Here is a 24,620-nt window from a genome sequence, read left to right on the forward strand (position 1 = left end):
TTCCCTGTGAGGGTGGGGAAGGTTTGTCCAGAGAAGCTGTGGCTGCCCCTGGATCCCTGGAAGTGTCCAAGCCATGGGGCTTGGAGCAACCTGGGATAGTGGAAGGCATCCCTGCCCATGGCAGGGGTTGGGAATGAGATTTTTCAGGTCCCTTCCAACCCAACCATTCCTGTAATTCTCCATCTGCAGCATCAACGCTGGAGGAGTGTGAGGATACAGAAACAGGAAGGAGATAACCACGTTGTTATTTACCACCCAATGCACAGAATTAGAGATAATAAAGCAAATCTGAGATGCATTTTGGAGCAGAAGGGACCAGAAGGCAGGTGCTTCAATACCCTAAATGAGTGTCACTGCACACATCCAGAGTCCTTCCAAGCCATTTCTGGAGAGGCAGTTGCTGCAGTCTGGCTGTCTGCAAGCAAGTGATGCAGACCAAGCACTCAGCTGCAAAACCATACATAAACACACCTACCATCTGAACCTGGTACGTGGGAAAGAAAACTAACCAGGATATTGGGATTACCCTTGGAAAGACCAGCTGTCCCTTCCCATCCACCAGAAGTAACAGCAGTGTGCTGTGGAGCAAGCAAGGATTTGTATCTATAAATCCAAGCTATGAGAATCAGTTTGTGCTCAAGTTGTGATTCACCATGAAAAAGATCCATCTCAGGAGAAGCAGAGTGCTCAGTGCAGGATCAGATAGAGTTACCTCCAGAAGTTGCACTGTTATCTGGTTCCTCCATAGGATCCTTGGTGGCTGGATGTGATAAATGGTAAAGCCATCCTTAGCATCCAAGCCATCACATCTATAAAACACTCACCTCCTGCAACACAGCAAACACACAGTGGGAAAAGCAGTTGGTGACATGAGGGGGAAAAAAAAATAAATAAAAGAGGGGGGAAAAAAGCCCATTTCCTTGACAGGATTTATTTTTAAATGATGGTTGCTCAAGCCTGCTCGGGGATTCAGTACGTCAGGAGCAGCTCCTGTGCATGAGGACGAATGGTGACTCAGCAGGTAAAAGCTGTCAAAAACACATCCAAAACTGAAATGATAAAAAAAAAAAAAAAAAAAAATCAGGAGGAAAAGCTGTGAATACCTCAAGCAGTTTTCCTTTGTGCACTGTTTGGATGCCAGTGGCTGCAGAAGATGCTCTGCAAAGCAAGCAGGGGAACCCCATTCACAGGGGGTTCCCTCCTCCGAGGGAATGTCAGTGGGATCCCCGACCCCAGGAACCACTCTGGGATCCGTGTCTGCCCCAAATACAACATGGGATCCCATGGGATCCCACCACCACTGAACTGCAGGTGGGATGCTAAAGACAGCCTTGCACCCCAAGGCACATCCTGGCCCAGCCTTCATTGCACATTGCTCCATAGAGGACAGGAGTGAGACTTTGTAATGCACTCTCAGACAAAAATACTTCTTCTTTTTTTTTTTTAAGTTTTAAATAAAAGTCAAAAAGCCCAGCCAACATGAAAGGCTGGATAAACACTCCTCCTTTCCCCAGCAGAAATTACAAAAATGCCTTTGAATTTGTTTTGGCAAGAAACAATGCTTTTTATGAAAGAGCTTCATTGAAAAGTCACAATTTGGAATGTATTCATCTATTCTACATTTTAAAAAAAAGTTTTAATTACCACTTTAGGAGTATTTTGACATAGTTTATGGTTTGTTAGATTGTGCTGTGTGTTACAAATGCCAAACACACCTTTTGGAAGTGCCTTATTATTGTATTAATGCAAAATGTGGGGTTTGTGCTGCCGAGACTCGTATCGGCAAATGAAAAATAATAAATTAATTCCATTTGGAGAAAAGGCTGCCATTTATAACCCAGCAATTAAGAACAGATTTAATTTTAGATACTGCTGCATTCTTCAGCTTATCAAGTTATTCAGTACCAACACTGGTACTATCAGTGTATGCTCAGTTCTTTAAAAAACAGACCCAGGCCAATTTCTCACCCCTTAAATTAGCGACGCTAGACATGAAAAGTTAATGTTGCTTTCCTCTCTCCTGAAAGCTTCAACATATGGATTCTGCTGGGGAAAAAAAAAAAAAAAGGCAGCACATGCTGGGATTTCTACTACAACAGGCCAAATTTTATCAGCCACAGGCATGTAAGGAGTTAACAACAAAACCCAAACCTCAATGGAGTGAGGTAGTGTTTGCAAACCAGGGGGTGTAGGCATTTTGAGGGAGAGGAAAGCAGCCCAAATCGTAGCTCTGGATAGATACCCACAGCCCCATCCCCCTCCCCAGGGCCAGGCAGTGCTGCAGCAGGTAGGAGATGGAGGGAGGAAAACACTTTTATTTTGGCTGTGTCTCTGCCAGAGGGAAGGTGATGCCCAGGGAGGGCTGGTGCTGCAGGCAGGGCTCCAGCTGGCACTGAGGGATGGGAGGCTGCTGGCTGCATCCCACAATGGCAAGAGTCAGAGCAGCCCAGGGACCAGCACCTGCATCCCTGGCAGGGATGGGGCAATCCCGGGACTCCCTGAGAGCCAAAAGGGACCTCGGTGTCCTCAGTGTCTGTCCTGGAGCACAGGGCATAAAGCACTCGCCATGCCGGTGGTGACACCGTGAAAACAGACTCTGTGGCCAAGGGAAGGGAAATGGGAGCAAGGACATGGGAATTCCCCTTCCCCCAGGCATCCTCACAGTGTCACCAGTGTCTCCTGGCCACCTCCAGCAGCAGGACACCACAGTGTAGGGGAAGAAGGGACACACACGGGTTGCGGCAGCAATCCAGAACTTGGAAAGCAAAATCAACACACGTGCTAAGAGACAAGGAGGGAAAAGCTCTCTAATGATGGCAGTGGAGGGCCCAGGGCATCCCCTGCAGCACTGAGGTGACACCTCTTTGCTACTGCCACAGCAGCACAGCTGCTAGGACACCTGTGGGATCCCCAAAGGTGGCCTGACCAAAGCCAGGTGTGTTTTTGTCACAGGAATGCTGCGGGCTTGCTGCAGGAAAAGCAGGATAATGCTTTGGGCTTCTTGTTACACAGGAGGCCAGAACAGACAGCATACCCAGAGCTGTGTGAAAATAGCCAGGTTTGGGGTTTTTTTGACATCAAGATGATGAAGATAACACTCACCACAGTAGGTCTGACCAGTGCAACAAAAAGATTTTTGCGAAGCATTGAGAGGATCCCCCCTCAAAATCCCAGCACCAAACAGAGCAGCAGAGCTCACACAGACCAACGCAGATCCTGGGGAAAAAAGCTCTCCCCATCCTTGGGACCCTGCATGGGTAAACCCAGATAAACCAAGTGATAAGGACTCCAAATCCCCAGAGGGGTTCGCCAGCCCCCAAAAGAGCCAAGGGCACCTTCACCACACCCTGACGTGCCACAAGCCCTCCTGGGGCACACATGAAAGAAAGCAAAACTAAATTAAATCCCAGCTTTTATAGGGCTCTCCCTTCTCCTTGGACAAAAAAAAAAAAAAAGGAAAAAAAATATCCCTGAGCACATATTTTTATCAGGATTCCAGCAGTCTCTTTTCCTGCTACGTACCTCTCAAAGGCTGTACTGAGGAGGATTGCTGCACTAATTGTAAGTCTATGGAGAAACAGGCTTTCCTCTGCTTTCACACTGGAATTAGTTACGCTCAGCCTGACCTTGCATTATTTTTAAGCTCTGCAACATTAAAAGAAAATTAGAGACTTTCTAAATCCCTTAAAAGGTAAAATAACCCTATTGCTCCAGGTTTACACACACAAAAAAACACAAAGCCAAACCAAAAACGAGCTCTTAAATCACAACTACTGCTTTAATGTGGTAGGATTTAGTCTTATATTTTAAATTCATTCATTTCTCCTTCACTCAAACAATCACCCCAGCTTTAATGAGCTCTCCCTATGAAAACTCCAACTACAAAGGATCACATTTGCTCTTGTTCCAGATCTCCACACACCTCGAAAGGAAATCCTAAAGCATCGTGTGCTTCTTAGCACCAGATTACCAGCTTTTAATCCTCTCTGCCAGATGTATTTTTAATCTTTTTGCGTGTAATAAAGCAAAATAGTGTAATTGTATGGGTAAACTGAATCAAAATAGACACATAAGATTAAAAAACCCTGAATTTGGTGATGTTTTGCAGATCCAGCAACTAAGAGAGCTGGGGGCTGAATCAGCCCTGCAGGCACTGACAGAAGGAGAAGCTGCTGCAGGGTGAGTGAGGAGCTTCATCACCCCTTGGCCACAAGTCACAGGCTCATTTCTCCTGCAGGTCCCCTGCAAGAGACCACAGCAGCTCTTGGATGAGCAATCACAGCATGGTTTGAGTTGGAAGGGACCTTAAAGACCATCCAGATCCACCCCCTGCCACGGGCAGGGACACCTTCCACTATCCCAGGTTACTCCAAGCCCTGTCTCAAGCCACCCTTGTGACTCACTACATGGGTTCTTTGCTATCAGCAGGTTAGATGGGATATTGGAAATGAATTATTGGCTGTGAGGGTGGTGAAGCCCCAGCACAGGTTGCCCAAAGAAGCTGTGGATGCCCCTTCAGGGTTTATCTTCTCACAGAAGCCACTCTGCTACCAAAACTGTGCCAGGTAAACCCAACACAGCCCAGGGAAATGCATCCTGCAGCCAGTGAGGATTCTGCAGTAATTCAGCAGGGGTGTGGGCTGGACCCCCAGCTATCCCACACCCAGATTACTGACAGCTCAAGGCATGGGGAGAAGACACCAACTACTTCCCTTTAAAACACAGAAACCAGCTGAACATCAATGCTGACATCCAGTTTGGCTTCAGGAGGGATTTGAAGAACTTGGGCTTCTTCATTCCCTAATCCCACACCATGCTTCCCCACTACCAACCAGGATCAATTTCTAACAATGCAAAAGCATCTGCCCACATTTCTGCAATTATTTCAGACCCAGCAGAGAGCACCCTCCCTTTTCTGTAGGGTTAATCTAAAGAACAGTTGCCAAAATGCTGAGAACACAGCGGAACAATAGCTCCTCTGATGAAATTCCCTCACTCCATAGAGAAACCAGTATCCTCCAGCTGCTGTGGCTTGTCCAGAGAGATCTCCGAGTGTTCACCCGCTCCCATAAATAAAAGGAGGAAAAAAAGAAAAAAGAGAGAATGCAAACTCAAAGATTTGAGTGCAGCTTGCAAAAAAATGACTGTGGAGCCCTGCCATCTAACCACAGCACAAGTTTTATTAATGCAACATTTGCCTTGTGTGAAATACAAACCTGGGACATCAGTGAAGGGAGGGCAACTCCAGGCACCTGTCCCGGGGACAGAGACTTGCTAAACTTATCAGCACAGAGACCACTTCCAGCAGCTCCATCCCTTTAAATCCTCATTCTCAGAGGAATCTCTGATCAGTCATTTATAAAAGCTGGGAAGCCAGGCTGGACAGCTGAATTACAGCAGCTATTATCCACATATGCCTGAATACCAGCAGACACCTTTATTTATAAAGGCCCTCCGGCTGACCGAGATTTGACATCGGCTACAAAAAGCACTCAGCATCCAACTGGCTGCTCCAGAAGAATGTGAGGAGAGGTTGGCAAGCAGGGGCTAAGTACACACCTTTGCACAGCTTCCCTGCTGCTGCCATGACTCCTAACCCAGCAGGTTTAAGTAATTGATTGCCTGAGCAGACACACAAAGTTGCACACCTTTGCCTTTTCTGCTATGGATTCAAATGCATTGTTTTCTCCTCATCCCTAATTCTAAAATACCTTGAGTATTTTATCAGGCCTATCCTCTCTCTTTTTAGGGTCTCTGCACTTTCCAAGATGCTGTTTGTCTTTTGTTCACCTTTAGGCTCATCCCCACCTGTGAGCTCATTTTCCACAAGAATTGGGAACCCACGGCACACGGGTAATACAAGTGCAAGGGGATGGGGAGGGAGGAGGTGATGAGAAAACCCCAGTTGCTCTTGGCTGATTTTCTTTAGCTCTAACAGTCTCAGTGACAACCCCCTTACCAGAAAGGGACCAAACTGTGAATTCTGCTTTAAACTGACAGAATTCCCAGGAGCAGCACATGCAAACACAGCCCACGGGGCTCAGCTGTACCTGTGTGTTCCCATCACATTCCCCACCCACTGTAATAACCTAAAACAGGAGCTGGCACCTCTGCTCGGACACAGAGACTGGATCCAGCTCCCAACAGGGCTCCAAGGGCTGCCCTGATCCTGCTGCAGCCACTGTAAAGAAGGGATTTCTTTGCCTCATTCCTCATTTCTCAAGCAAGGACCACTGAAAGCATCCTTTAACCTCCCAAAGCATCCCCGTTCTGCCTGGAGAAGAGAAGGCTCCAGGGAGACCTCAGAGACCCCTCCAGTGCCTACAGGGGATATAAGAGAGCTGGAGAGGGACTTGGGACAAGGGATGAAGGGACAGGACACAGGGAATGGCTTCCCACTGCCAGAGGGCAGGGATAGATGGGATATTGGGAAGAAATCCTTCCCTGTGGAGGTGGTAAGGCCCTGGCACAGGGTGCCCAGAGCAGTTGTGACTACCCCTGGATCCCTGGAAGTGTCCAAGGCCAGGTTGGACATCGGGGCTTGGAGCAGCCTGGGACAGTGGAAGGTGTCCCTGCTCATGGCAGGGGATGGAAATGGATGAGATTTAAGGTCCCTTCCAGCCCAAATCATCCTGCAAGTCTGTGAACCTTCCTGCTCCCAGTACCCTTGCATCCCTCCCACTGCAGCCAAACCCCCAGCACCAGACTGAGCCTCAGCACAAGTCTGCATCTAAATTCCCTGCAGATGAGGAAAATTAGAGAGCTGACAGCAGCAAGAGCAGCCAAGTGACCTTAGGAATCCCTCACAGCACAACCTGGAGCTCTGGGGATGTTTCTGGATGGGATCCCTGTGGTGCCACCCTTAAGCCCCTAGCAGCAGTGTCAGGAAGGAGCTGTGTGCTGTCCCTGCACTGCAGAGTAAGTTGTTATGGTTACTGAAGGGTTTGTTGGGCTTTTTTTCCTCCTCTTCTAAAAAGAATTCTTATCAGTTTAACACAATACTACCAGTCAATAATAATTCTTATCTTAAAAGGTCACTCAGGTAGTTATAACTCAACATTTCATCTATGTTTGCATTATCTGGAGGGAAACAGCCAGGGGAGTTTGTATTTTCTTTAATAATCCACTTCTTTGCAACTGTAGGATTTAAAAAAAGCCCTACCCAGAACCAAGCTGACCCTGTGGCAACTTGAGCACACTGGGGAACAGTCAGAAAAATGGCAGAAAAATCACATTGATGCTTGCTACATGAAAAACAAGAGGAATATCCCAACAGGAAAACTGAAAAACAGGAAAATGTATGGACATAGACTGCAGAAACACCATGTTCTGCTTGTACATGTCAGATCAGCCAAGTTTCACCCAACAAAAGTTGCGGGTTTTTCCCTCCACATTTCTCTTCCCAGTTTCTTCCTTCTTCAACTCCCACTGCTGATCGGGAACAGAGAAAAAGGGACAACACAAAAAACCCAATGACAAGAAGAACTGATTTGTGATGTTCAGGGTTAAAAACACAGGAAAAAAAAAAGCAGCAGCATGGAAAGTGGGTTTTAAGATACTTCCAGCTAAACCTGGTTAAACCCTGTTTTATCCACCCACTCAGTTTCTTCTTATAACAACAACTAAAACTCCAAACACAACACATACCCATTGCCCACCAGGCAAGAGCAAAGCCAAGGAGCAGAGCTAACTGGTTAAAAGAGAGGCAGGTTGGTGGCTTGCCTGAAACAAGCTGCATTAAAAAAAAAAAGGCAATCTGGAATTAATTATTTGTGAGCATCAGTAACAGAAGAGAAGCTTTTTGAAGCACCCCATGCTTCTAAAGCAGGGCAGCCTTGCTTGAGAGCCAAGAGTGAAGCAGAGCTGCTGAATCCTGCAGACAACAGTCACAATATTAACATTATTTTAAGTCAAATAACATCTCCAGGCATAATAGCTCAACAAGCTGGGCCACATCCAGCTCCTGCAAGTAATAGGGAAGGCTTGCAGGGGTTGTGGCAGGAGCTGGCTCAGCCCTTGGTGCAAACAGAGCCATCAGTATCATCCATCTGTTGTTTTCCATCTTGGACAGTCCCTTGTCCACAACATAAAATGACCCTGAATTTGTGGCAGCACCTTACTCTGCCCCGTGGATTATTCTGACAGAATACAAGAAAGTGTTTGCACTGCAAATGCCCTGAGAAGTCTGCCAAGGGCAGCAGGCAGGGTTAATGGTAGAGAAATACTTGGTTTCCACACAGCTTCAACTCAGAGCAGAAATCTACAGGGACCATCAGCAAATTCCAGACAGGAGCACTGAGCCCAGGGAGCCACAGCTGAGATGCTGCACCCCACACCTGCACAGAGCCCAGAGAAACCAGGCTGAAATTCAGGATACAGCCATGCCACGGAGTCACTGCATGTAAATACATCAACAAAACCCCACACTGTGAACAGGGCACCTGATGGGGGAGCCTGTGCTGGTAAATCCTCCACTCACAGCTCCTCTTGCTTTAGCCAGATGTGTCTGTCTCCTGCACGGAGTGCCAGGAGAAGCCCATGAACCTGCCTCACAACCAGCTCCTGCCAGGTACAAAACAAACTGGGTTTCTGCCTCTGGAGCTGGCACACTCACCCTGACCAGGCTCATTTGCTGCTCAGTACCTAGAACTAGAGCAAACCAAGTTTCAAGGCTGTGGATGAGACCATCCCACGGTCTGCTCCATCAGAGAAAATCCAGCTTGCAATCCCCCTGTGGCAGAAACACAGCTCCCTCTGCCCACAAAACTCCTTCCAAAGAACACCTTCTCTAACAGAGAATCCCAACCTTGTTTTGAGGAGATCCTGCCCTTCCACTTAATGCATCTGCTGCGGAAGAGGAAGTCGGGAATGGATCTGCTCACTCCAACCTCAACTTTATTTGTGATTACTGGGCCAAGATGGAAAGCCACTGGCTTGGCTGTTTGCCATTGCCAAACTCACACTCAGTGATGACCTCTGCAAATCTCTGAGTCTCTTCTTAGGATCAGAGCACTGAAAAGATAAACACACCATTTTTAAGGGAAAAGGGATGCACGTGCAAGCCTGGGGATCCCTTACATCAGACCTGCAGCCTCTTTTAGATCCCTCAGCAGCTCTTACATAACCAAGTTAGTAAAATAGTAATTTTCTTGTTTATTTGGTGAAAACTGGAAATACAAAGGGCACATGCACACTGCGAGGTAGATCTGCACAAACACACAATTCATGTGAGGGCTCATGCCACCACCCTTGGGGCGTTTCTGCAGGGAAAAAAAAGGCTTCAAACACAATGATCTGTGCTTTGTGTGGGCTCCTGCACTCAGCTGGCACCGTGCAAGAAGTGAGGAGGAATCTGGGGCCATCAGGTGGGAGCCCCACAAAGCACAGCATTGCAGTACAGCAGCTTCTCCCCTCTCTGATGAGTCCAACCCTGAGGCTGGGGTGCAGGGGCAGTGCCAGGGGTGCCCTTTCTCCCAGCAGTTATCTGTGGTAACACTAGACACGAGCTCGACGCTGGAGCGCTGAAGCACTGACGGATGCATCCTAAAATAAAGCCAGCGTTCACACTAATTACTATTTCAGTTGTGCTGATTGCAAACATAACTCCCAGCTCAGTAAGAAGTGGCTTCCATGGGCCACTAACGAAACCAAGGTGGATTTTTGGATGGAACAAGAGGAAAAAAGAAGGGCAAAGCTCGAGAAATTGGAGGGAGATGGGAATTTGCACCGTGATCCACCACCTTCAACTGCTTCAGGGAAACTCCGTGGGAAAATTCAGCTGACCAAAGCAACTACTTTAAAAGCAACTGGCCTAACTGCAAATATCGAATTGGTGAAATGGGCATGCAGCTTTGCTCATATTTTGAGGTCTAACACGCCAGAGGATACAACTGTGCAGAGGATCATCCACCAGCAACAGCCCAAGCTACGAGCAGAGCGCTTTCCCCACTCATCCATTTAATCTCATTTGCAGATAAGTGTATTCACAAACTAGATTATTTTAATTGATGGCTCTACAGCTGGTTCCTGTTCAGCTCCTGATCTAAAGCTGTCCTCGACCTCTCCCATCAATCTATATCCTGACAGTGATGCTCTGTGTGCTTCCTCTCCTTCACCAACATCCTTCCTGCGCCCACTCTGGTGGGAGAGAACTTCAGCTCTGCTGCTTTTCCAAGCACAAATACAAGATACCTGCACAGAAGGAATCAAAGAACAAGCTGATCCAGGCAGAGAATTCCAGCTCAGGTCTGTGATGATGCATGAAATGCTTCCCTGCATCTTTCACACACACTTCAACAGCGGGATTTTTCCCAAATGAAGCCAGTGGGGAAATGAACCCTGGCCTCAGACTCCTCACTGAGCCATGAACTACCTGAGAAAATGGTTAAAAGGACACTGCAAAGTATGGAAAGGTCTCTGGGAGAAAGCAGCCCACCCATGAGCAACCCCCTTGCACCACACTGTGCTCCAGGCAGCAAAACAGGCTGTTACCATTACTTAACTTTTTTCTTCCCATTTTAAGCATTACTACCTAAAAACTACTACCCTGGCAAGCTCTGCCACCACCCATCCAAAAGACCTGGTCCTCATTAGCTCTGCCAACAGAGGAGACCTTGTCATTCATGCAGCCAAGATTTTGGGAGTGAGCACAGGAGTGTCCCCTTACTCTTCTTACCGCAAGGGACACACACCAGGAACGACAAAGGAAAAAGTTTTTAAGCAAATAGGAGCAAAGTGCAAGCCCAGAAGAGTCTCCTGTAGGTCCCAGCACTGGGATGAGGGGGACAGCAAAGGGGAACTTTTGTAATGCCACACCACAGATCTTCCTCCTGCCTGCAGTGCTTCCCACAGCCACTCTGGAAAGCATCCCTAAAAATAAAAATAGATTTGAATCACAAGAGAACACTGGGTGTGTAACCTGGCTCAAAGCCCCTGGCTAACACCACTCTGTACTTCTGTATACCCCTTCCCTTGGTATTTTCCAAAAATCCCAGCACTGAAAGCTTTTAGCCCTCAAGTTTGCTAACAAAACCTGGGAGAAATGTGTGGCAGCAGGTCAAGCACCAACAGGCAGGTTAAAGTCAAGTGCCTAACAGCTCAGCAGATCTGACATTTGCCCAGGTCACCCAGGGAAGCTGGGGGTGCCCCCATCCCTGGAAGTGCTCAAGGCCAGGCTGGATGGAACTCTGAGCAGCCTAGTCTGGTGGAAGCTGTCCCTTGTCTGAGAGGTTTGAACGAACAACATGATCCTTCAGGTATCTTCCAAACCTCCTGTGAGCCCCTTCAGTGATTCTGTGATCTCTCCATTTAGGAGTCCCAGCTCCTAATTTTTAATGAGCAGAGCTGGCAGGGCTGCTCATATCCCTCTCCAGGCAGAGACAAGTGTGTGGAATGACCACACAATGCCAGTGTCCAGCCCTGCACTTAGAATTTCCAACCACTTCTAATAAGCACAGGCTAAGTTCCTCAACCCATCCTCCTCCTGGGCTCCTCCAGTCCCACTGTGTGACAGCTCAGTGACACTCTCACACAGACCAAAGACATTTAAACCACAGCTCAGCATTGCAACGCAACTCTAAGCCAAGAAAGAAATTTTAAAAATGAGAAACACCTTCAAATTGGGCACTGGGATGATCTGCCATCAGTGGGGGGCATTGGGGATGAACTGCAAAATTTGCACAGTGCAGGGGTAGCAGCTTCCTGATGGGCTGGGAATCTGTCTGTGGCTAGGGTGGCAGCAATAGATGCAGGGCTGGAGCTACAGGGAGCTAAGGATATAAGCAGCAAGGTCTGCAGGAATATGTAATACCTTTTAATAGACCAGCTGGTACACTTGGGGGGGGGGGGGGGGGGGGGAACAAAAACCACAACCACACAAGCCCTCCTTTGAGCTGGTGCACCTTCATGCCTGGCCATTTTTTCCAGCTGCATCACTTGGACTATTAAAAGGACATTACAGCTCCCTGCAACCCTTGTCTCTTCCTTTGGCCAGTCCTTCCCAGGATGAGGAATCTAGGTCACCCTGATTCTCTCCTTGTGATACCTGACAGCCTGCTGAAACGAAATAAAGATTTTGGCCCTAACATATGGAGCAGTTAATGTCCTGTGCACAGGCCAGAGAAAGCTTGCTGTCCTTTAAGGCCAAGAGCTTAAAGCTGTCACTGCTTCCATCAGTGCACGTGGGTGTTGGGACACCTGGAGCACCTACAGGAGTCTTTAGGCACTTCTGTCAACCTTGCAGGAATGAGGAAGCCAGAGCTGGTGGGGTGGGATGCGCTTTGGGAAAAAGAACACAGAGGGATGCTGGAGTAGATGGAAGTAGAAGCACCTTCTGCACTCAGTGCCCAAAGCCTATGGACCATGATTCATGGATACAGCCCCCCACAACTCCTCACTGGGTGTGCAGCCCACAGAGTAGCCATAGCCAGCACCCCTGGGTGTCCCAGGAGGAGCACAGATCCCCTTCCCACCACAAGGCTCACCCCACTCCAGCCTGACCTTTACTGGCAGCTTAGAGCAGGTCACCGTGTCCTGACGGCTCCGAGCAGCTGGGACCGAAGCTGCCCAGCAAGGCCAGGCTGGAAGGAAGGAAGGAAGTTATAGCAGGCTTTTAAATAGTGCTATGCAATACCTGAAACTTCTATTTCTGTGCAGGGATAATATGGTTTCCATATTCTCCTCCTTCTCAGCAGACCAAGCCATTCAGGCTCAAACTGAATTAGCAGCAACCCGCATTCTTCACCGGTTTAAACCATTAAAGCTCAGTGAAGTCACTGTTCAGGACAATCCCAAGTTGGACATTTCCACCTAATGAAGAATGTATAGATATCCTTCCATGTTTGCTTCCCACTCCTACTTCTGAGGGTCATACACAGCTGTACATAGAAGAGCCACAATGGGTTTGCAACACTGATGAGACAGCATTATGAAAATACCCGCACACTTGGGGGGGAGAAAAAAAAGAAAAAAAAACAAGTCAGAACTCCTTCTAACAAACTACCTTTGCTTTTCTGTGGCAATTAGCTAGTTAAAGAGAGTTGTTTTTTTTTTCCTTGAGTTTTCCCACCACATCTGCCATTCATCAGACCTCTCGTCTGGAGTCTACCAGGCAAGAAATAACCTGGCCATCTTTGCTGAAACGCCTGGTCCACACACCTGAATGTTCTGAGCACAGCACCACCAGTCTGAGAGGATCTCTGAGCCCTGGTCTCTCTTTGGGAACCCTCCTGATCTCCGTTGTTGGTGATAAAATTTCCAAGGATGGTGCCCATCTACCACAGACCACAGCAGGGCTACCACCTCCTCCTAAGCATCACCACACATGGGTAACATTCCAATTCTCCCACCTCTCCACAGGGTTGGGGCAAGCAACAGGTCTTGCATGTACAAAACAACTCAGTTCTCATGAGGACCCAGTGTAATTCCAACACCTGCTCCAGCACATTAGCCCAGCGCATTACACTCAGCTGGTGACACCCCTTCCCAGACAGTGGATTTCATGGAAAGGGAACATCCCCTGCCTTACAGTCTCCACCAGGGAGGCACCTACAAGCAGGCAGCCACTATTTCCAAGTCAGCAAACACCAGGAAAATGTACCAGGAGCCACCTCAGACGCCAGCCCGGGAAGGAATTGAGCCCAAATTAGTAATGCAAACACCAGGATTCAAAGAGTAATGAAGTAACACAAGGTTCCACGACAACACTGCTGTTCAGGACTTGGTGTGATTCCATTGCCAGGCAAGTGACAAGCGCCAGACTGCCAAACAGGCACAGGACAGGAGTGATTTAAGGAATACAGGTGGTTTTAGGAAGGCAGCACTAACACGGGAGACTAAAGGCTATTTTCTAACTGAGCCTGGTTACGAATCTCAGCTAACCTTCCCTGCACTGCAAGAGGATTGCCTGGCAAAGCACATGTCCTGCTCTGCAGGATGCATGGATATGTCCATCCCATGGGAAAGCCAGACAGAAGGGGTGCTTGGTGAGAAAGAGGAACTCAAGGGATCCAGGTTTTGGCATGGGAGTTACGAATGCCCTGGAGAAGGAGATCCTTTTTGGAAGGCATGCCAGGGACAGCTCAGGCAGCTCCACCAACGCAGCAAGGGCCAGGCAGGGGCTGGATGCCAAGCTCTGCACACAGGAGAAATCCTCGTGCCAAGCAAGGTCAACGGGATTACAGGGGCAAGCAGGGATTGCTCGCACGAGCGGAGATGGGAAGGGCCCAGCCCCTGGTCTGCACCCAGGCTTACACCGAGAAAATGCCACCAGACAGGCGGTTCTACGTGACTTTGTGTCCAGAACCACCTCGGATCCCTGCTTTCCTTCACAATTCGCCTCTCCTGATGGCAGGAGGCAAATCAACCCCTCCAATTCCCTGGCCAGCTGTGGGGGACACGGCTACTGCCAAACCCACAGCCGGAATGAAAAGCTGAGATGCTGATAAAAAAATAATAAAATTAAAAATACAACGCTCGCAGAGGGGAATCACAGCAAACCTGGCGCGGGAAGCTGCAGATTTATCCAGGAGCAGACAAGTTTGGAGAATGCGTTCCCTCCCGGCCCCCCCCCCCCCCGGGGCCTCCCCACCCAAAGGGATGGATGAGGTTCATCCCTTCAGCTGTTTATAAAAGCAGCAGCAGCAGCATTGCGCCCGGACGCACTCGGCAGCATTCCTCCCTCTCATTCCTGCGAGCTATATAAGGGAACGGCCAATTCCAGCCTGGCTCCCCTGCAGCCAGCCCCGATCCCTTTGCGCCGGAGCAGCTCCAGGCTCGGTTTCCTGCAGGACTTAAACCCGTCCTCGGTGGAGCACGGCGCTGCGCTGGACCTTGTCATCAAATGGCAGCACAGGCAGCTGCCAAATCCTGCCGGCTCGGTGCTCTAATAGGGAACAGCTGGAGAAGGACCCTGCATTCCTCCCGCCCCGTCCACACCGGGGGCTCTGTTCGGGATCCGGCCGCAAATTTCCACCCGGCACAGAGCGCTCCCCGGCACTGCTCTGCCACGCACAGCCCCAGACCCAAGAGCTTCCAACCCCTGGGATTTTGGTGCTCAGGAATGGGGGGGTTGCTTTGCTTTTTTTATCGGTTGTGGGATTTTTTTTTTTCTGGTTTGGGATTTATTTTTTTTTGTTTTTTGAGAAGGGTTGGAGAAACAGAACTGTGCGGCTAAATGACATTTTGCTTTTCCTACTGACCCTCGGTGTTACAAAAACTCTGCTGTAAGCAACTCGCATCCCCTGTGTACATCCACACTTAGGAACGCACACATCTGTAACACACCCCCCATAAATAAATACGGGAACACACGGTGCAACTCGCACGGCTCCTGTGCCATTCCCATCCTGCTCCAAACTCCCATTTACTTTGGAGGAGTTGAGCAACTTCTAATGGCGAAAAAATAGAAGAAAAATACACTTTCGGTAGCCACGCACGTTTTCTGTCCTGCACCCTGCACGCTCAGTAACATGAAACAGTCCACTCATATTTTCTTAAAGCTCTGCTGAAACACAAGGGGGTATTCAGAGCCACAGGAAAAAAATGCGTCCAAACAGGATCTGAATGATGAAATAGGAATTGCCACATTTAACAGGAAAAAAAAAATAGGATAACCCAGTTGCTCAGACCTTTATACAATAACAGTTCGTCTGAGGTAGCGATGGGCTGCTTCTGCATGTTGCAGAGAGCAAAGCAAGCCACGTTGCCCAAAAGAAGCCTAGAAAATCCAGACTCTACGTGACCTGACTTACTTATTTCACAGGAAACTGCATGGAAGGAGGAAGGGGGGGCGCGGGGGGAAAGGAAAAAAAAATAAAAAATAAAAAAAAACCCCCACCAATCATTCACGCTACCGTAGTTACACCACGCCATGGAGCGGAGTAGTTTGCTGTGAAAAAACCAAACTGAAATAAACCAAACCCCGTTTGGAAAATGAAACGTGAGCAGAGAAAGAACCGAGCTGGGGAAGCCCCCACAGCTCCCGAACCGCACCCGTTCCTTGGGTGTATTTATTTAAAAATTTCGACGGCATCGCCCGAGAAGGGTCGCAGCAAAGCGCCGGCACTCACCGGGGTTGTTGGCCTCCCCTTCGAGGATGTGGAGCTCGGTGCAGTCTGCCAGGGAATGCTCGAGGCAGAGCTGGAGGAAGCGAGCCTGGGTCCGGCTGACGCGTTTGAGCAGGGAGAGCAGAGCAACAGTCTGCTCGCACTCGTTCCAGCCCTTGAACCACCCGGCCAACACGCCAACCTGGTCTCGGAACATCATGGTGAGCCGGAGGGACAGCTCTGCGGGGAGAGAATAAATAACCGGGACAGCCTCCCCGTCCCGGCGCCGCTGCCGCCACCGTGCTCGGGTCAGGGGTAGTAAAAATAAAAATAATAGTAATAATTATTAAAAAAAAAAAAATCTCCTTTGCGACGCGAAGGGCGGGTTTGGTTTCTGGACGCAGCTCTCGGCCTGGGCTGGGTTTTGCTCCCTCTCTTCTGGCTTCGGTGCAGCGCTGGATTCCTGGAGGGAGGGAGGGAGCGAGGGAGGGAGGGAGGTGGTGGGGCCGAAAAAAAAAAAAAAAAAAAAAAAAGAAAAAAAAGCCAAAAAAAAGGAAAATCCCAGCGTCAGGGCTGCAGCCAGAGAGGGGAACGACCTTCTCCCGGCGGGGGCTTCACACCTGGAACAGAGAGAGGAGGGGGCGTCAAGAGGGGCTGCAGGAGGACGAGGGGGAGGAGGATGGAGAGGAAGGCTCGCCCTCAGCCCGCTGCCTTCCTCCCACTCCTCATCCAACGCGCATTCCCACACCGTCACCGCGATCCCCCCACATCCAACACCGCCATTTGGGATGGGGGGGGAGGGTGCACCCAGCACCCCCTCCCCACTGCAGCACAGTCTCCCCCCCACCCCCCCCACCAAAAAAAAAAAAAAAAAAAAAAGAAAAAAGTTCTCCCCCGCGCGCGCGCACACACACACACTCCGTACGAAAACACACTCACCTGACTCATACCGGCCCCGGCGATCGGGGGAGGAGGGGGCGGCGCGGCGTTTTTAAGGTGGCCATGCCATGTCCATGGGATGAAGGGGGGGGAAATGAGGGAAGGAGGCGGGAAAAGGGAAAAGGGAAAGAGGGGAAGAAGGGGGGAGGGGGGGGGGGGCGCGCGCGCGCTCCGCGGCGCGAGACTGAGCCCGGCCGCGCGCCGGGCCCCCGCTCCCCCATGGCGCTCATTTGCATATTGGTGACGTCATCGGAGGGGGTGGGCGGGGCCGAGCCTCGCGCCGGAGCCGGGGGCGGGGCGGGGCTCCCGAAGGGGGGACGCGCGTCCCCCGTGCGTCCCCTCGGTGTCACCGCCACCCCCCCCGGGGATTTTGGGCGCTCCTCCTGTGATAGGGAACGCTGGAAAACACAGTCCGGAGCTCCCGTTGGAGGAAATCACCCTCTAGTGGGCTGCGGGGTAATGGCAGCGGGGGATATTTTGGCGGGGGGAAGCGCCGCTTTGGACTCTGGTAGATGTGGCCTGGTCCCCAAACGGGAATTTTTAAAACTCTTTTTATTTTTCAGGGTTTTGCGTATTAGATATACGTGTTAAATATACATGAATTTAACCCTGTCAAGCAGCAAGTGTACAGATGCAGGATTTGTGTTTGGGTTATAATCTCCTGTGCATATTTTATTTCCTTTTCCCATTTATCGTTTATTTCCCTTTTTTTAAAATTTGATTTATTTCCATTCCATTGCAAGGGGTGAGTGATAAAGGTGTATATATATAAGAAGGGAAATGGGGGATTTAAAACCCTAAGCACAAGTGTTTGCAGGAAGGCATCAAATACTGAACATAATCAAACATTTTATAAAGCAAAAATAAAGGTATAAAGTGCTTTTATCTGTGGGGTTTTTTTATTTGTGGGAGTATCTGTCAATTTTAAGCTATTTCTTCTTGTCTTGTCACTCCAGCCTGTTGTCCAAAGTTTCTCTCCAGCTCTCTCAGAGCCCCTTTAGGAATCCTCAAAATATCTGATCCATGCTCAGGAACAAGTGACACTGATACCTCTTCTCAGGGCAGTGGTGGAGTCCTCATTCCTAGAGGGATTTAAAAGCTGTGTGGATGTGGCACTTGGGGACATGGGTCAGTGTTGGGCTTGGCTGTGCTGCGGGAAGGGTTGGATTCAAATCTTAGAGGGCTTTTCCAACCTTAACAATTCTATGATTTCATTATTCTGCCTTTGCAGCATCTCCCAGTCCTCATTACTTTGAGGACAGGGAAGCTCAGAGCTGGGAGACACGCCCAGGTGTCAGGACACGGCCTGGGAGGGAGACACGATAGGATCATGGCAACCAATCCACCACTGAGTCACAGATCTTAAAGCTCATTTCATTCCAAACCCCTGCCATGGGCAGGGACACCTTCCACTGTCCCAGGCTGTTCCAAGCCCCAATGTCCAACCTGGCCTTGGGCCCTTCCAGGGATCCAGGGGCAGCCACAGCTTCTATGGGCACCCTGTGCCAGGGCCTCCCAATCCTCACAGCCAGGAATTCATTCCCAATATCCCATCCATCCCAACCTCTAGGCAATGGAAACCATTCCCCCTTGTCCTGTCGCTCCAGGCCCTTGCCCAAAGTCCCTCTCCAGCCCTCTTGGAGCTACTTTAGAAATCCATCCCCTACAAGTGGCTGTGTGCTCTGGTGGGGGCTGGAGAAAGAAAAACTCCATGTTTGTGAATCCTTCGGTTGCTTTTTAAAGCAACACGTGTCTGAATCTGCCCCTTTTGGGGGAAAAATAGTAGCAAGGAAACAAAAGCCACCCAAAATCACCAGGAACACCTGGTCCCGTGTGCTGGAGCATCAATCCCACTGCAGAATGACGAGATGGGGATCACCAGGTAGACGTCAAGAGCAAATGGTCCATCTCACCACACTCGGAGTTTGCTTTGAGCTCTCAGTCTGTCTGGTGACTAATTAAACAAACAAGAGCTCCCTGCCAACAAACCCCGGCCATCTGCCTCGTCCTCCGGCTCCATCCCAGTAAATGCTCCACCAAGGAGCTCTTTTCCCCTCACCGCAGTGCTGCCAGCCCTCCCGCTGTCGGGGTGTGCTTTGGGATGGCCTGTGGAGATGTGAGGACGCACCATCTGCCAGGCCGGGTGCGCGTCTGGCGGAGCGAGGCTCCAGCGGCACGAGGAGCTCCGGCTGGGAACGCCGTGCGCTCACACCCCGCTAATTTAAGGGTTGCCAAGCTGGCTGTGCCAAGAACGCCTCCCAGGTTTTGCATTTTGCACGTCTAAAGTGGGAACGGCAATGATGAGAAAGATATTTAGGGCTGAAGCAGTAAATGCATCTCCCTGTGAGGCTGGGCAGGGCGGTGGGAAATGGTGTCCCCCCACACCAGCAAGCTGTGGATGAAAAGAGTAAAAGGATCAAAGCCACAGTTTCTATCCTGGAGACATCAAGACCACACTTACTAATTAATCCAAAAATAATCACCTGCCATTTAGGACTCCACAGTTCCTGTTCCCCAGTGTCCCAAGGAGGCAGCTGTGGAGGAGTGAGATCCTGACTTAACAGCACACACCTGATGTTTGGAAGTTTCTATGGTAATTAAAAAAAACAGTTCTGTGTCCCGTGGAAGAAATTCCTTGCTGCATTCCATGCTCTGCAGGGCGGGTGCCCGTGCAGATCTGTGTGATGGAAGGATTCTCAAGCTGTCTGAGAGCAAATCTCCTTTCCTTACTGCAGTGGGGGTACTCACCAACAACCCCGTGGCCAACTCTCTTCCCTGTGGATGGAGAATCCAAAGCGCAGACCACATGTCCTGGGAGCAAAGACACCCCATGTAAAACACAAGGCAGACTGAGTGAAGGAGCAGGGAAATTCTCTTTTATACGGTAATTCCTATGGGACCTTGGGATCTTTGCAGATCCAGCTGGAGCATTTCTGCAGGGCTGCAAGTCCCTGGGTAGGAAGCACAGGCTGTTGGTGGGGCTGTGCCTTGCCCGTGGTGTTGTGGGCTGGGGCAGAGCAGATGCTGGGCTGGGGTGGGTCATGGAATCACAGAATATCCTGAGCTGGAAAGGACCCACAGGGATCATCCAGTCCAACTCCTGTCCCTGCACAGACACCCCAACAATCCCACCCTGTGCCTGAGGGTGTTGTCTAAATGCTCCTGGAGCTCTGGCAGCCTTGGGGCTGTGCCCATTCCCTGGGAAGTCTGGTCAGTGCCCAGCACCCTCTGGGGGAAGAACCTTTCCTGAAATCCAACGTGAACCTGTCCTGACACAGCTCCAGCCATTCCCTGTCACCGTCACAGAGAGCAGAGATTGGAGCTGCCCATCCAAGGCTCCTCATGAGGAAGCTGCAACCTCAGCCTCCTCTTCCCCAAGGTCAGTACAGCAACATCTAGATTTCTGTTTACCATTTCAGAGGGAAAATAATAGGGCTGTGGTAATATTAGCCAAGCAGGTGGTCGAAGCAAATTAGTGAATCCTGATGATTCTTGAGTTCAAAGGAAGCAGTTGCTCATCTCTGTGGAAGCTATCTGATAAGATATTTAGCTGAAGAAAGGATGAGTGTATCCACCAGCACACAATGGCCCAGATTTCCCAGCTCATTAAACCCAAATATTAGGGAAAATACCATGGTAAGCAGGCTGAGATAATTAAACACATCATTTCCATTTGTTCCTAAACACAGTGTGGGAATTGGCCACTGGGATGGCAGCATTTCCCTTACCTTGGGTGGTGAAGTGGAGGTGTAAAATTCACACCAAAAAACAACCTTCAAAAACAAACTCAAACCAAAAAGAAATACAAGAAAATTTAAAATTAAAAGTAAACAATAAAACCTCTGTGGGTCTGCATTTTCAAACTGGATGAGGCAGACATAAAAATCACAGAATCCTTGAAGGATTTGGGTTGGAAGGGACCTTAAAGACCATCTTCCAGCCTTATCATGACTGTCTACATGAATCATGGATCAACTCCCAGTGTGGACATACAATCACTGCTTCTTAAGCCCTGTTAGTAGAAAATGAAGTGTTGCACAGCCCAAATCCTGGTGAAAGCAGCACAGACTGACTTCTCTGGTGCTGGAGGCAGTGATCACTGGGTGATGGAAGATGAGGGCTGGTGGGAAAAGCACATTTACCCCTCTGGCTTGAGCTGTGACCACAGATCTTAAAGGGAAAGAGAAGCGGCAGCAAACACCTGGAGAAAGGAGCACTGGGAAATACTGGTTAGCATGGAAGGGATGCTCACATTGTATTTGTTGAGCCACTGTCAAGGGGCTGCTGTGAAAGATCCCATGTCCTCTCTGAAGTGCACGGACATCGCCTCTCCAGCAGCGTCAGCTCTGTCCTGCACACTTGATGAGTTGGCTCACAGGGACCCTGGGGATACAGAACCAATAAAATAAATCAGCTTAACTAACGGTCCTCTAAAAACCATCCCTGGCAAATGTATCACAGGCTGCTCTCATGCCTGGAGATGCCAACAGAATCAGTGATGAAGAGGGGCTGAGAGAGAAGGGGATGCAGAAAGGAATGTGAAGGATTTCCTGTAAGTTTCACTGGGCTCTGCCACTTTCAAACAATCCCTTGAATATAAATTCTGCAACACCTGATTGTCCCACCAACATCAAGTGAGTATTTGCAGAATGTGCCTTTCCAGGACTGAGATCTCTGTGCGTGCTGGCCTTCAGGGCAGCCTGGTTATCTGTGCTGAATTGTGGGGCACACGAGATATGTCCCATCCCATCCCATCCTTTCCAGCCATTGGCTTGGGCATGGAGAACAGCTCCACTCACACCTGCCATGGGCCTGCACTCCTGAGTAACTCTGGGCCCCTCTTCATGCACACCAACACCCTGTAAATGCCTGCCAGCCCGATAACTCCCTGCATGGCTGCATCCCATAGCCAGCCTCATGTTTACCTACAACACTTGGATTTTTCCAACCATTTCCAGCCGGCACTGAGAGCAGCTTGTTATAGGACTTGGAGCTGACTGAGGCTGTGCTGCAAGCAGATGGCCCTGATGAAACAAGACACTGATCCCCAAGGAGGCACCATGCAATGGAACTGCTCGACTCCCTGGCTCCAGCAGCTCCAAGGCAGCCTTGGATATGTGCATTAGCACGCACCATCGAGGAAATTGCTTCCCTAACCACCCCTCTCAAGCAACTCTCTTTGGAAGCCTGGTTCCAGCTCAAGACACGTGTCAGCAGCACTGACACTGTGGCAGTTTTCCTAGTTAGTTATTAATAATGGAGCAGCTGAAAAAATTAAGGTAATTTAAGAATATCGTTAAAGGAGAGAGGAGGAGTTTCCAGGCTGGGTGAGGGTTTAGATGTAGCCAGGATGCTGGGGTGGAAAAAAACCTCAATGCTCACACTTGGTGCAACGGAAGGGGATTGAAATGTGGAAGATAAACATAGAGGAAAACAGCCCTCATTGGGCTGGCTCCAAACAACTTCAGCAAAATCAGGGAAGTGACATTAGGGCTGCATGGACTAGCAAGCATGTGTGGGCACAGCTGGAATAGATGTAAATGGAGATGATCCACTGAGACCTCTGAGGGCTGTTCTGCATCTTGCCCAAGCCCTCCTAATGACAGAGTGTTGAGTGCTGTGAAATTTGATGGAGACTTTTTCATTAAGAAGTTGGTGCCAAAAGGGAAAACTGAAGCTGGCAGACTCATTCACACATTTTTGTGTCTCAGGGAAGACACTTAGAAATTGAAAGACTGGGAAAGTTGTAGTCATTCTTTAATGGGAATCCACCAGCTCTTGGCAAACACTCCTTTTTGGTCCTAGAGCAAAATGTAAAGGTAAGTTCTTGTGTCACTCATGCTGTCTCAGCAGAGGAGGGTTTGGATGATATTGCAGCCACTCCAGCCAGGGTTTGGTACTAAGCACCTGGGAGGAAAATGGCTTTCAAGAGAAAGGCAGCAGCTGGGTCACCAACCTTGTCTCATGCATGGCAGCATCTGGTGAATTAAAATCATTACTTTTCAAGCTATGCTGTGCCATAAATCACTGCTTTGGTCTTACTTTGATCAATGGAATGTGCTGCCCCACAGGGCTCTGCTCACCTTGGCAAGCAGAGACAATGCCATGTCCAACTCCCTCGGGGCTCCTCACTTGCCATAATCTTCCTCAGCCTTGCTGCCAGCAACATTCCACCCCAGGCTCCCTCCAAGCTGGTGCTTCTTGAGCTTGCAGTCTTTCCCTACAGGGAAAATCCTTGAAATCGAGGACCCTCAGGAACTGGAGTGAACAAACCAAATGTGGTGTCTGTGCTGCACATGAGCAGGGAAGACACAACATCTGTATCTCACAACTCTGCTGGCAGGAGACTGATGCCTGATAACCCCTGGTAGAGCTCTGTTCTGCCTCCAAACTCAACAGCATCTGCAAAATTACAGGGGAAAAAGAAGAGGGTAATTATCAAAATAATTCACAAGTTAGCAATCCTCCAGCCTGTTTGTTAAAGTATTGTTCATGAGGAGCTGATAGACACTGGAATAAATTGCACAAAGAGAGAGAGAAGTGATGCATTAGACCTCTCACCAGTCCCCTGACTGCAGCTACTACTGAGAAATCTGCCAGGAAATATTAGATGTAAAGTGGCTATGCAATGGGAGAGGAAAATTTATTAGGAACTGCCAAAACCCCTCAGCTGATGAAGACAAAAAGCTGGAGGAGGCATTTAAAACCTAGAAAAGCTTTTTGAGTACAAATCTTCTGCTGATAAAAGGTTACTGTAAACTTAGGATAGAAAACACAGGTAGCAACTAATTGTCCTGATAATTGTTGCTGGTCCCGTGGAAGCAGTTCTGGGATTCACTCAAATCTCAGGAGGACCCAGGTAGTTGCAGGTGTTTTCTAAAGAATGGAAATCAGAGAATCCCAGAATGGTTTGGGTTGGAAGAGACCTTAAAAATCAACTCATTCCAACTCCCTGCCATGGGCAGGGACACCTTCCACATGACCAGGTTGCTCCAAGTTCTACCCAGTCTGGCCTTGAACACTTCCAGAGGTGTGACAGAAATGCAGATCCTCATGTCACAACTGTGACAAACATCCCAGTGTTGCCCTTTCTATGCCTGAGGACTGCATGTGCAGGGAGAAGGAACAAAAGGAGTTTTTTGGGCTTCCCAAGACTGATGAAGGCTCAGTAACCTCAGCATGTAATTATAATGTCATTGATTTTCAAAATTCTGTGGGAGAAACACAAAGACCCCTCACTTTGGACATCACACTCTGCTGATGGGTTCATTTAGTCTTAAGACTATGTCTACAAACAGTGTTTTTACTCTTTTAAATCATTCCCATTATGAGACAGGGTAATTAAGGCAGGACATCTCCTAGCTCAGCTGCAGTAGCATCCAGACAATGGTGCCTTTATGTTGGTGCTGCACATTCCCACAAATTTATGGAACCCAACCAGTGGCAGTCCCTTTTTACAGGTATATCCAGGTATTTATGCAGGTATACCCTGCACTACAAGCTCTTGTCTCTCTACTTACATTGCTCAGGGTCATAGGTGAGTAAAAGTAACACAGAAACAATTTGCAGAGCTGCCCAAGTGACAAGTGTCCAGCAGACATTTTCTGGCCCCCTCTGTGTTTTTGGGAGCTGTTTTGG

General features: G+C 49.2%; 1 protein-coding gene across 4 annotated transcripts in view; it reads right to left on the reverse strand.

Moving 5' to 3' along the window:
• Window positions 1-16,882, reverse strand: part of SAMD4A (sterile alpha motif domain containing 4A) — a 95,266-nt gene extending 78,384 nt beyond the window's left edge. For all 4 annotated transcript variants that reach the window (XM_062495815.1, XM_062495811.1, XM_062495812.1 and 1 more), the window contains exon 1: window positions 16,068-16,882. In XM_062495815.1, coding sequence (XP_062351799.1) covers window positions 16,068-16,263 — 196 coding nt within the window. In that variant the 5' untranslated portion in view covers window positions 16,264-16,882. The remainder of the gene's footprint in view (window positions 1-16,067) is intronic.
• Window positions 16,883-24,620: the final 7,738 nt, after the last annotated feature.

Source organism: Cinclus cinclus, chromosome 6, assembly GCF_963662255.1.
Source record: "Cinclus cinclus chromosome 6, bCinCin1.1, whole genome shotgun sequence".
NCBI lineage: Eukaryota > Metazoa > Chordata > Aves > Passeriformes > Cinclidae > Cinclus > Cinclus cinclus.